At 41.4% G+C, this 13,013-nt stretch overlaps 1 protein-coding gene across 3 annotated transcripts in view; it reads left to right on the plus strand.

Annotated features, from left to right (window-relative positions):
- ror2 (receptor tyrosine kinase-like orphan receptor 2) overlaps positions 1–13,013 on the plus strand; it is a 92,366-nt gene that overhangs the window by 19,291 nt on the left and 60,062 nt on the right. Inside the window, exon 1 of one of the 3 annotated variants that reach the window (XM_078162032.1) lies at positions 11,897–12,828. The exons of the other annotated variants lie outside the window; for them this stretch is intronic. Within the exon in view, the coding sequence (XP_078018158.1) occupies positions 12,810–12,828 (19 nt within the window). The 5' untranslated portion in view covers positions 11,897–12,809. Of the gene's footprint in view, positions 1–11,896; positions 12,829–13,013 lie in introns of those variants that run through there. 3 annotated transcript variants of the gene reach the window in all.

A 13,013-nucleotide genomic window follows, 5' to 3' on the forward strand; every position in this document is an offset into this window, starting at 1 on the left:
TCTCATTCTGCTGTACAAGTTACCTCAAGAATAACAAGAAAGGGGATTTCTATGAATTTTACACAAACATCCAAGTGGACTGAAGAATAAACTGATAAGAATTTTGTGGTTGAAGGTCAAAAGTCAAGGTCAGTGTGACCTCAGAAAATTTTGGCCATAACTCAAGAATTCATATGCTAATTATGACAAAACTTCACACAAATGTCTAACAGGCTAAAATAAAGAAATGATGACATTTTATATGCAAAAGGTCAAAGGTCAACTTCACTGTGACATCATAATATTCTGCTATAACACTTTTCTGGCCCTTACTCAAAGTCAAATCTCAGGAGTAGAGGAAATAGTTGGTCAGATACTGAATTTTGAGGTGGCACAGTGATGCAGTGGTTAGCACTGTCACCTCACAGCACGAGGGTTGGTGGGGGAGCCCTTCTGTGCAGAGTTTGCATGTTTTCCCGTGTCAGCATGGGTTTTCTCCGGGTACTCCAGCTTCCTCGCACAGTCCAAAGACATGCAGATTAGGTTTATTGGTGACTCTAAATTGGCCGTAGGTGTGAATGTGTCAGCCCTGTGATAGTATGGCAACCTGTCCAGGGTGCACCCTGCCTCTTGCCCAATGTCAATCAATCAATCAATTAATCAAACTTTATTTGTATAGCACTTTTCATACATTAAAAATGCAGCACAAAGTGCTTCACAGAATAAAAACAAAAATAATACATACATATTGAAAACCCGCCCCTCCCACCCCCATATATAAACACACACACACACAGTCAGTATAGTCAATAACATGGCTGGGCACTGAGGAACCAGGTGAGGAAAGAACCACCTATGGGGAGCCATCCACACTGAGAGGCGCTACAGCCCACAGCCACAGGGAGCGCCGCCACAGAGACCACCCCGACCAGACAGCTGTGCTCCAGCCCCCCCACAATCCTCAACAGGATAAGCGGCTACGGAAAATGAATGAAGATACTGAATTGGTGACACTCATCTTGATCACCTACCTTGAAACTGTGTTGATTGTATAGATCCTCTGTGCTGTCGAAGGGAGGGTGTGTGTGAGGCATCCATATTTTCACAGACATGAGCCCCTTTCCCACCAACATTTCCAGGAAATTTTATTTCCAGGAATTTATTTACCTCGGTAAAAGAATTCCTGGTAATATATGTGGTTTGCGTTTCCACCGCACCTCAAAGTTCCGGGACATTTATTCAAATCAGGCTGATGACATAGATGATTACACACACAAACACATATATTGATAAATTATTGGCTTCTTACTTCCTAAGGTTTAATTTCGTTTATAGTAACGAGTGTAGCTGCTGTCAGTTCGTGTAATTTTCGAATTATCTTCACTTCGTTTCCACCAGGGCTTCTCGGCTGTTCACCGGTTACCGCATTGTGTAGGCGCGTGTGAGAGGATGTGTGGATGTGTGTGTATGTGGAGGAATTCAGCGCTGGCACAGAGAGCAGAGGAGAACTGATACTGTTGGCGCTTTTCAATTCTACGGTCTTTTATAATTTAGCCCCGGGGATAATTTAGTACCGGGTTTCGGTACCCATCCTTAATAAAAACACCAACATAGTCTAGCTTGTAGAAATGAAATAAAGTTTGGGGCCACACTGACACAGAACTGCGGAAGTGCCCCGCCCCTCAAGAATTCCAGGGAATCAGAAGAGTCCTACCCCCCTACTAGGTACTGTTTTCAGGGAAGGTTTGGGGTTGAGGGAGAGTTTTTCCCTGGGTAATTTTGGTGGAAACACGCCAAGGTTTTTCAAAATCCCGGATAAATGATAAAAGCTCCTGCGGTGGAAAAGGGGCTATGGATGTAAACTGTAAGAGGAACTTGACTGGTGTGCAGAGGCATACAACCACGGGCCAGTAGTTCAAATTTTAATGTATTTCCAAATATTAGAGATAAAACTGTTTATTTTTACATACTCTGTAATGTTATTATGGAAAAAAACATTTTAATCCTCACCATCATATATTACCTTAACTGAACAGAATTTTGTTGTAAAAAGATGTCTGGGTGAAAATTTTGCATGACAACTTCATATTTAAAAGCTTTTAGGCTCTAGTTTTATAATAAATACATATTTTGATATTAATATTGTTTTGAGCTGTAGGGCGGATATATTAGTGTACATTTGAACTAAAGCCAAGCAATAGGTCAAAAATTACATGAGATGAAGTAGGCATAATTTTAAGTAACATATGTATACTTTACTATTTGCAGGAAAAAAAGCATTGTAGTAACTACAATATTTACAAAGCCTATCTGACTTTCTATCTGCTTTTGAATCCAAAAAAATGTTCAGACATATTGTGAACAGTGAGCCCAGCCTGCAGGGGGTTTCACACTTAGGGTAGTCAAACCATGCTGTGTTGATTTGTGTTTCATTGACCAGTTTTAAGTGGCCCAATTGTGCTATGGTCTATCTCTGGAGTCAGGTCGAAGCACACCCAAACACCTCAAAACAAGATGTGGTAACTTCACATGGGTTTCGTCATCAGTCAGGAAGAATTCTGTGTCAACATTTAATGATGATTCTGCAGCTATTTGCAATAATGGTAGACGCCATGCCAAATCAAACCAAGTCAAGCCAAGCTTAACCAGCACTCAGTGGTGCTCTATACAGTTCATCCGTGAACATGGACTATGACAGGAGAAGGAAGGTAAGAACTGCCACTGCAGGACAGGATCTGGCCACAATTATTAGCTGGAGACCAGAGTAACACTAAGGAGTTTTTTAACTCTATCCTGTGCTAGTCAATTATGGTGACAACTCAGAGAGGAATTACCGTTAGGAAGCATACTGCTGTATGTATGTATGTATGTATTCTTGTTTCTTGGTGATGAGTGATGAATTTTAATAATCATTGAGCTATCTTTTAATATATTCATTCATTCATTCATTATTTCTGTATCTTGCCAAACATTTAGCCCATTCCTCATGGGTTTACATGACACCATTATTTTACATACGTCCTCAAATCATGCATATACAAAGCATATGGAAAAGGAACAAAAAGGAAACACAACTGATATGTATTTTTATCTAACTGTCACGCCGTTGAAAAGGACAATAAAAAACAAAATGGAACTCATTTTCTGTATTGTTTAGACAGCACATTGGACTGATCCTCTTCTCTTCTTCTAGATTAACATACCATCCAGTTTCAGCTGTCGAAGGTTAAATACCAGATCTCAGCTGAGCAAAGAGGTCTTTGCCTTTTAGACAAGTTATATTCAGCATAATTGTTTACACTATATCCAGTTTTTATTGTAAAAAAAAACAACAACACAGTTTTGGTTTCGTCCATAAATTGTCAGCCCACTATCCTTTGTCCTTGGCAAACACAGACTCTCTAGACAAACCAGCAGTGAGCTTTTTGTTATTAGGGATGCACCAATACTATTTTTCCCTTCCTGATGCTGATTCCAATATTTGAACTATTGACCGATACCAACTACAGAACTGATAACAGTTGTGTTAAAAAATAAACAGCTGTATGCTACTAATCCTAAAACTAAAGCCTGGCATATGGTACACATTGCCTTTTTAACTGTGCACAAGACTGCCAGTGTTGCTGACGCTTTGCTGATGGCTAACATCACACTATTTACTGGAAATCAATTCTTTCTCGGCGCTCTAAAACAACATTTGCCAGTGGCTGTACGGTGCAACTTGCTGTGTAGGCTACTATTTTAAAGCAACAAAGAAGAACTGATTTTATGTGTGTGTGTGTGTATTCATATATACAATCATATAAATGTACAGACTGAAGTTTATGAATAAATTATGTGGTATTTGATTGGTGCTCAGACTAGCATACTTGTAGATACCTGATCGAGCATTTTAGGTCATATTGGCAGCATTTCCAATACTGGTATCATAACCCAACAACTCTAGTTAAAAAATAAGTGCTGTTGCTTTAAAGACTACATTTGATCACAACATGCATAATTATGATAGCTTGCTGTATCCTGATTGCATTTTGAAAAGAATCCATAGTGGCACAATGTTAACATATGCTGCTAATTACTGGAGCTGGTAAGCAGAAGCAGAAGAGCCCACAAACTGTTTGTAGGTGGAAAGGCAGTATGAGAAGGGCAGACTGTAGAACTCCGTGTTTCTATTATGCTGTGTGATGTCTGTATTTATGCGTGTTTATGGATAGAGTGTAAACAGGACAGGCACTTTGCATCAGAGTACGAGACGGCGCTAAAGACGTGAACAGAAAGAAGAGGGAACAACTTCAGTAGAAAAGTGTTGGTTTAAAAAAGGCTGCTGCTGTGTGCTAGAGCAATAAAACAAAAGGTGTGGGACAACACAGAGATGTTTGATCCATAAAGTTGACCCAAATTAATCAAAAGAGTTAACAGAGACTGGGCACAGAGACACCACTTTATACAGAAATGTAAGTTTATAAAAATGTGTTTTAAGTAGAGTTAAAATGAAGAAAGGTACCAAGATAAACTTAAACAGACAAGCTGTTGATGAGTTTGTGGGCCAGAGTTTGACCTCTAGATCTCTGGACTGTAACAGAGATCAACAGAAAGTTACAGTTATCAGTTCAGGAAACTATCCATAAACATTGTTTTTTTCTGTTTATCTGGGGCGAGGTCATGGGGCCAGCAGGCTAAGAAAGGTATTCCAGAAGTCCCTCTCCCCAGCAACTTGTTCCAGCTCTTACTGGGGGACCCCAAGGCATTCCTAGGCCAGATGAAATATATTATCCCTCCAGCATAGTTCCAGTTAACCCGGGGGCCACCTACCAGTTGAACGTGCCCAAAAAAAACTCTCAACAGGTGGCGCCCAGGAGGCATCCTGATTAGAGGCCTGAACCACCTCAACTTGCTCCTTTCTGTGCAAAGAAGCAGCAGCTCTGCTCTAAGCTCCCTCCAGATGTCTGAGCTACAATGTCTCTGAAGCAGATTCAACATGCAGAATTGGCTGAAAAAAAGCCAACTAGAGCCAATGGTGCGGAACACAATTAAAAAGACAAGGGTGACAGACACTCCCTGTGACCCAACATTGACCGACAGCCTGGTGTGTCAGGGCCTTAAGGCTACATCCAAACTAAATGCTTTTGTTTTAAAATGCATAACTTTTGCTATGTTAATGCCTAGCATACACATTAATCTGGTGTATTCAAAAACCTAAAAAGGAGACCTTTGAAAACGCTACTGACCCCATAACTTTACTTTAAAAATTCCAGGATTGAGTTTTAGTCTGGATGAGTGGAAACTGTAACAATGACACCAACATTTGTTTCCCAATTAATTAAGTCTTACCGTATCTACTCTGCAGAAACTCTAAATCTGTTTACTGCCACCTTGACCGTTTTACACTCATGTTTTACTGTCAGCAGGAGTACCACCTTGCTGTCGCTCAAAGCAAAGAAATCTCTGATCTTGTTTTTCCCCATTGCTGTTCTTCCCTTGTAGTATTTTCTGTAGCTGAGCAACCAACCACAGAGTAGACAATCTGCTTTCTGTTTGCACTGGTATGCACATGCCCAATGCCCTAAATTAGGGTGACCATATTTTGATTTCCAAAAAAGAGGACACTCGGCTGGCCACGACATAGCCTACTTAAATGATACTCGCAGTTTACTCAAAGATGCCTTATGATTTTAATATATTTAAAATTTATATGTATGGATAGAAAATTCAGTTATATTACAAAATAATATCTCTCAAAGACAGAAATTCAGATATGCCCCAATAGGGGACACATACACACACTAGAGTGTGGTGATCCGAGCCTGACAGTACCCGACAGGTCGGGCCAGGTTTGGTCAAAAATGTAGCTATAAATTGTATTCGGGCTCGGGTCGGATTTGGTCAGCTTTCAGTGAACATGTAGTGTGAAAATAAATAAAATCCTATTGTCTGTCCAGTTTATTGCTTGGGCACTGTTATTTACGTGACAACACCTGAACATAACACACACAGACACACAATGGCTGTTTGTTTCTGAAAATAACGCTGAAAATAAAATAAAAGAGGGAGACAGGTTTTTCCTATTTTATCTTATTTTGTTTTATTTCTCCCTCTCCTCTCACTGGAAGCGTCGGACCTCCTGCCTCCCGCTCCCGTCTCACACATGGAGGTCTCCCTCTCCACTGAGCACGCCCGGCCTGTTAAATAGCCTGTAACCGTTAACAACTGTGTGACACAAACTCAGTGCTTTGGTCATTAAATACTGTCGGGCCTTGGTTCAGGTTCGGACAAATAGAAATATGCGGCCTATGCTGCACTCTAACACACACACACACACACACACGGAAAACTGGACATTATCATCAGTTTATAAAAACCCCCCGGACGCCCCGGACAGGACGTGAAAAGTGGACATGTCCGGGCAAAAGAGGACGTTTGGTCAGCCTACCCTAAATTGTTATGCGACTGGCATTTTCACTTAGTATGGATGGAGGTTACGTGTGCGAACATTATATTAATATGAATGTAGCCTAACGTGAGATTTCTACTTTTGGATTGAATCGAGGATGTACCAACGCAGTAGCCTGACATGCTCCTCCCCAGAAACTACACATGGCAACGCAGACCTCCTGTCTATTTTTTTAAGCTGAAAACCATTTCCCTCAGTGGAAGGGAAGCTTTTAGTTACTTTGATTTTGCTGATACGAAACAGTAAATTGTGAAGGCAATAAAGCCCCCACAAAATAACATTTTAAGCCTTGTGTGTGATTTATCCTGGCTTCACATGCAAAGAAGAAATCTCCACAAGTCGCTAGGCTAATTAATACAAGGTAAAATTAGACTTGTGCTAATAATGTTAGAATGTTGTATTTATCTGGAAAACTTGTTAAGTAAAAGACAGCAGTTTTGTCAGTGAACCTTGTGAGTTAATATGGAGCAGAATTTTGTAACATACCTTTGTTAAATGTCGCTGTTGTCCCTGGCTTCATATGAGTAGAGAAAATCGAAATAAATTTTACAGCGCTTCACAAGAACCCCACTGCCAACCAGTGTTTCGGATGTATAACTGTAGAGTGACACAGACACACCACCACAAAGCTATAATTGCTCGCAACGGCATCAGCCATGTGCATAGGTTCTTCATAGAGCTGATGCATAAGTATAAAATCGCCTTATGCCTGAGCCCAGCCAGTGTATGGAGCAAACTCATTTAAGCTGCACGAATCTGTGATTGCATTCTTTTGGTCACTCCCTAAAGCCCTTACCAGTGGTGCCTAGAGGATCAGAATTTAGGTGATCCCACTCTGAAGGTAAATTAAGTGAATATTTAAAAGGAGGCATTGAGAGAGTCCAAAAGCAGTGAAAAGTTCCTGTCAGGATCAGACTGGGGGTCTCCAGTCAGTACTTCTTTTGGATATAATGGCCTTTACTCAGTGGTGGGGGTGGGGATGATGAGGCAGTACAGCCGTCACTGGTTCTCTCTGGATGGAGTTATCACTCCAGGCTGTTTGGGGAGGAACTTCTAAATGGGAGGTAAATTTGTTACTTCCTGCATGGAGTGGATTTTCCACCAGTGTCCCTAATGACTAAAAAAGTTCATTGTGGCAAATGGGGTGAATTTATGGAGTGTGGGGACTATGTGGGGATGTTGAACATGTCTTTGCAAATTAGTCTAGCTGAATTTTAATAGCAGGGCAGGCAGATTGAGTCTGCACCAGACAAAACACCCATCATAGATCACACTCCCTTCAGTGTGTTGGGATCTGTGTGTGAGAAGGTCTTATCAGTTGTTTGGTTAGGAAGTTGGCTGGATCACCTCTTGCACTGTGTTACATAAATTGTGTAGTCTGTTAAGAGAGGGAGAGCCCCACCTATTCCAACCCTTCTACACACACTCAGAGGTCAAGGGTTAGCTGAAGAACGTGTGAAGCAGCCAGGCATTTTGCGTCTTATTAAGACATTTTGTCAAAACAGTTATTAATCAAGAATAGTTTCCTGTAGAAAACACAAAGTTGTTTCTATCTGTGTCTCAGTGAAGAGAAAGAGGTTGTGGATGTTTTTAATCTTGCTGAATTCCAACCATGTGCCTGGACATCACCTCTTTGGATTAGAAGATATTTGGAGCCACAGGCAGTGTTGTTGAGTCTGTTCATAATTATCCTGTTAAAGTGTCCCAGGATGTGTTCTCATGTTTTATGGTGCATACTTCTCTACCTGTGTAACTGTCTTCAGAGGGTCTTTTTTGTATTTCTGGAGGTTATATTTGATTCTGGATCCCTCTCACATTCCTCCTTAACTCAGTTAATAGAAACAGGGTTACTTCCAAACATATGTAATTCTGGATAATTTGTCCTGGATCCTAGATAATTTAGGATTAAAGCAAATTGCTGATGTCAGCTGAAAACCATTTTATCTCCATGATGTGTAGCCTACCTTTTAGGAAACAAAAGCCCCTTTTACACTGACCAGATTTTCCGCGAATGTTGGGCCGTTTTGCTGGCAAGCTGCGAATGTTTAGACACACATAGCAGGATTGGTGAGTTTATCCGAGGTGCCCAATTTTCCGCCTCTTTGGGTAGTCATATTGGCGGAACCCTTTTAGTTTAAAAAGACCGAGGCGGCCCTCCACAACGGGAGGGGCTGTTGAAGACTTCTGGCGGTGGATAAACAGGAAACAGCTGATAGCAGGAATTAGCGAGCAGCTAGTAGCAAGAGGGAAACGCAAACCTGACAGACACTGTAAAGATGAGCAACTGGGGAGATGAGGAATTGCGCACCCTCCTTGTCCTCGCAAACAAAGAGGCCATTAACTGTCAGATGACGGGGACGGTGAAGAACGGGCCGACTTATGAGAGAATCACTAAGGACTGACTAGCCACGGCTTCCCTCCCACGTCACTGTTTACGTCACACGATTTGTTACTTGCTCACGCTCCCATTGCCCCGAAAAAGGCGCATTCTGTATAACCAAAAGTAGGCAGGCGGGCTCCACTCCCCGATTTTGTTTTTATACTGCCAATACTGAAAAAAGACTAATTGGACTTTCTTGCAAATTTGCACAATTCCTATCTGAAAAGGGCTAAAGAAAGCCAACTGCATGGTCGGCCTAATAGTGAAAAGTGAAACCATGCTGATCACCAAAAATGGAGATAAAAAGTTTTTATCTTAACACTGTTCATTCACACTTTGACCTACAAGTGATAATTGCAGTAAAGCCCACCAATGTTAAAGGCATTTAAAAAGTCCCGCAAAGATTCATCATTTTGAGACAAAAAATTAAGTAGAATGATTCAAGGGGAGGGCGGCATGGTGGTATGGTGGTTAGCACTGTCGCCTCACAGCAAGAGGGTTGCCGGTTCGATCCCGGGCGTGGGAGCCCTTCTGTGTGGAGTTTGCATGTTCTCCCCGTGTCAGCGTGGATTCTCTCCGGGCACTCTGGCTTCCTCCCACAGTCCAAAGACATGCAGATTGGGGACTAGGTTAATTGATAACTCTAAATTGTCCGTAGGTGTGAATGTGAGCGTGAATGGTTGTTTGTCTCTGTGTGTCAGCCCTGCGATAGTCTGGCGACCTGTCCAGGGTGTACCCTGCCTCTCGCCCGATGTCAGCTGGGATAGGCTTCAGCCCCCCTGCGACCCTCAAGAGGATGAAGCAGTTAGAAGATGAATGAATGAATGAATGAAGATTCAAGGGGAACTTCATCAATTTTACACATCGAAGTGTTTCTACAGTTGTAGGGGACTATTACTGTATATGTGAAAATGTTGTATAAAACTCAGTGTTTCCAGAGGGAGCTGTGTGATAAATGTCCTCAAGTGATGTCACTTTACAGTGTCAGTTGGGTCTGAAGCAAGCAGCAACCCTTTGGGGCTGAAAAATGAAGTCAACACAGACCTCCATGGTAAAATGCTGAACTTTACTTTAGTCTTTATAGCTAATTTCAACATTCATGACAACTGTACGGGGAGTGAATTTATTTTTATAACTCATCCATTTCCATTTTATTAAGTCTTAAAGATATGTATAATTAAGGGTGTGGCTGCTTTGAGTGACATATGGGTGCCATCCATTAACAGGTCGCTATCTCTACAATGTTATTGTTTAGGTCGAGTAACCATGGCAGAGTACAGGTGTAGCTGTGGCCGTAGCTGTCGCTGTTTCAGTGTTTTCAGTTCATAAAAGTTAACTGTAATGTTTTGGTTGCCTAAAAAAGTCTTGTTCTACACATGGATGTACTGAGAGACCTAGATACAGAGTTGGAAGAGGACCACCCTTCATTCTTATGAAAGCTATTCAGTGGCACATGAAGCCTAAAGTGCTCAATTTCCGCAGTATGAAAGTACCCAGGCCTTTTGCACTGTGGGGCCCATAGAGCAAGCACACAAGATACTTAAAGCCACTGAACATGGCTGAGCACAGCAGAGTGGCGAACTTCTGCCAGCTGAGCAGCTAACTTCTGGTTTAGTTCTCCGCTAACTTGAATGGGGATACAATGATTTAATCTTGCAGCTTTTTTAGACTTTCTAAATGTTATCAGACCAAATGGCTCACATCTTTTTTTTTCTTGACTTTTTTTTTACTTTATTTTTCTTATTTTCTACACAAAAAGATAAAAGCAGACAAAACCAAGGACAACAGCCAAGGACATCATAGGTGAAGGTGAAATGCTTAACATCATGTAAATCAGAAAATGAAAAGACGCAAGGTTACATTACGTGTGTTATTACACAAGTAATGGGTCTTTTATGTCCAGGAATGTCCTTAAAGATCACAAAGGTCCTATGATCCCTGACTCTGATTCATGGAAAACCAGGATGTTTTTAAAGAGGTAGAAAGCTATAGTCATACTGTATTTCTTAATACTGAAGAGAATGAAACAAAATCACCAAATAGAATAAACATATAAATAAAAGGTCACTTCAAGGTCAAATAAAATGTCAGTGTTTTCCCAATATTTTTCGCTTTTTCAGACGCATGTCTCAGAAAAAATGTCAGTTGTTCCGTAACAAAAAAATTCTTTAACTATTACTATAGATTCAGAAGTTGTTGGAGAATCTTTACTCAGTCATTTCCTGGTTATTGCTTTTTTTTTTTTTTTACAGCCTACTAGTAGTATTTGTAAGAATGGCTCAAATCTTAATATTAAAACAAGCCATTTCATGAGAGTTGTGATGCTCCAAAAAAAAAAAAAATCTCCACAAATTTACACACATCTCTTTCCCAATTTAAGTCTATGGGAATTGTCTTTTTGGTCCCAGTGGCATCATGTGACAAACCCCAGAAATTGTAGTACCACTGTTTGGCCACTACGATAATTAGCTTCAAAGCCACTTCATGGGGGCCTGTTTCTGTGTTTGGTTGTATGAAAAGACTGATAAGTAGAGGAGACTGGGGATGGTTGTAACATTTCTTTGACATTTCTGTCTATCTTGGAGCTATTTTAAGCCAGTGCATTAGAAATGTGATACGAACTAGTTACATGTGTCTGCTATTAAATGGTATAGCTGTTATCTCTTCATCTCTGTTAAGTCTCAGACACAAGGAATGGAATGTTACAATTCACCCGATAATCTGGGTTAGTTTTTAAAATAGCCTGGGGTGAAATGTAATGTTATGAAATAAGCACTATGACAAAAACTTAAGAGTTAAAAATTTTAACTCAACACTTAAATGACTTTAAAAACATAACTGGTGTGTGTGTGTGTGTGTGTGTCTGTGTGTGTGTCTGTGTTTGTTTGTGCTTGTTTGCCTTGCACTTGTGTGTGAGTGTCTTTGTTTGTCTGTTGTGTGTTTGCGCGTCTTGCACTCTTACTCTTGTTTGCCTGCTTGTTGGTCTATGTATGTTTTATGTTTGTCAGTAGCAACTGCATCTGTGTGTATGTGTGTGAGTGTGTGTGTGTGTGTGTGTGTGTGTGCATTTGTGTGTATGAGCCAAGTTTGTCAAAATGTTCCATGGGGTAGGCTGTATTTTTTCACATGTTGTTATAACTAACCAAGACTCTTGTAGCCACTAACAAGCTTACCTTACAGCTAACAACCAAAATATTAGCACTAGGGCTGTGACAACAACCGCATCACCGCAGTACCGCGGTCACGTGATGCCTACCGCGGTGAAGAGGTCATCACCGCACAAAAAAAAAAAAAAAAAGCTGATTCATCATGGCGGCGGATCTGGTTCCCAAGCCAAATGTTAAAAGAATACTCCGACGATTTGGGAGTTATGCCCTTTCGCTATCATTTTCATATTGAGACAACATGATCAATATCGTTTTTGTGTCTGTACGTCCAGTGGCTGGGTCTCAGCAGTTAGCATTGGGGTCACTACATCCGGCACTGTGATCCGCGGAGGGATACACCAGTGAGCAGGCACAGGCACAGACATAGCCTGTACACAAAACTCAGCTATTTATTTAGCCTAGCTATATCTCCAGACAATAGTAGCTGCAATGGACGACTTGGAACACGATTTTGAGGAGTTTCTTGTAGCAGACACAGATCCAGAGCCATACCTGTTTGAGCCGGAGCATACAGATGAGGAACTCCCAGGTGTTGGATGCTGAACGGGCGAGAAGAGAGGCTGAATCCTCCGGAGTGGCGGAGCAGCAACGGGCCGAGGGGAGACGGAGGTCAGGGGAGTACTGGTGGTGTAGCTGCGGGGCTAGCTAACATATTCCTACGGAGGTGGAATCATTTTGCTGCACAGAATGGGATTGAGTGCTACCATCGTTGGGGAGGCTAGAGATATATCATCAGGAGGAAAACCGCCCCAGAGAGTGCATCACAAGGAGTGAAAACTTTGCAGCAATCACTAAGTTAAACTGGAAAAAATGCCCAGGCCTGCAGGAGCTGATGGACAGCTTTCAGTCGAGTGAGTAATATCGTCCGTGTCATGTCTTTGTTTGCTTTTACCGAGTGACCTAGCGTACCTGTCCCAGAGCCAGCTGCAGCTGTTGCTCACTGGTGTATCCCTCCGCGCAGGATGTAAACACACTATAGTTCATGTATCAAACCTCTTCTAAAACAACTGTGAAATTAAAGTGTTCCAGCTATGTT

The sequence above is a fragment of the Epinephelus lanceolatus genome, chromosome 19 (genome assembly GCF_041903045.1).
Source record: "Epinephelus lanceolatus isolate andai-2023 chromosome 19, ASM4190304v1, whole genome shotgun sequence".
NCBI classification, from domain to species: Eukaryota; Metazoa; Chordata; class Actinopteri; order Perciformes; family Serranidae; genus Epinephelus; species Epinephelus lanceolatus.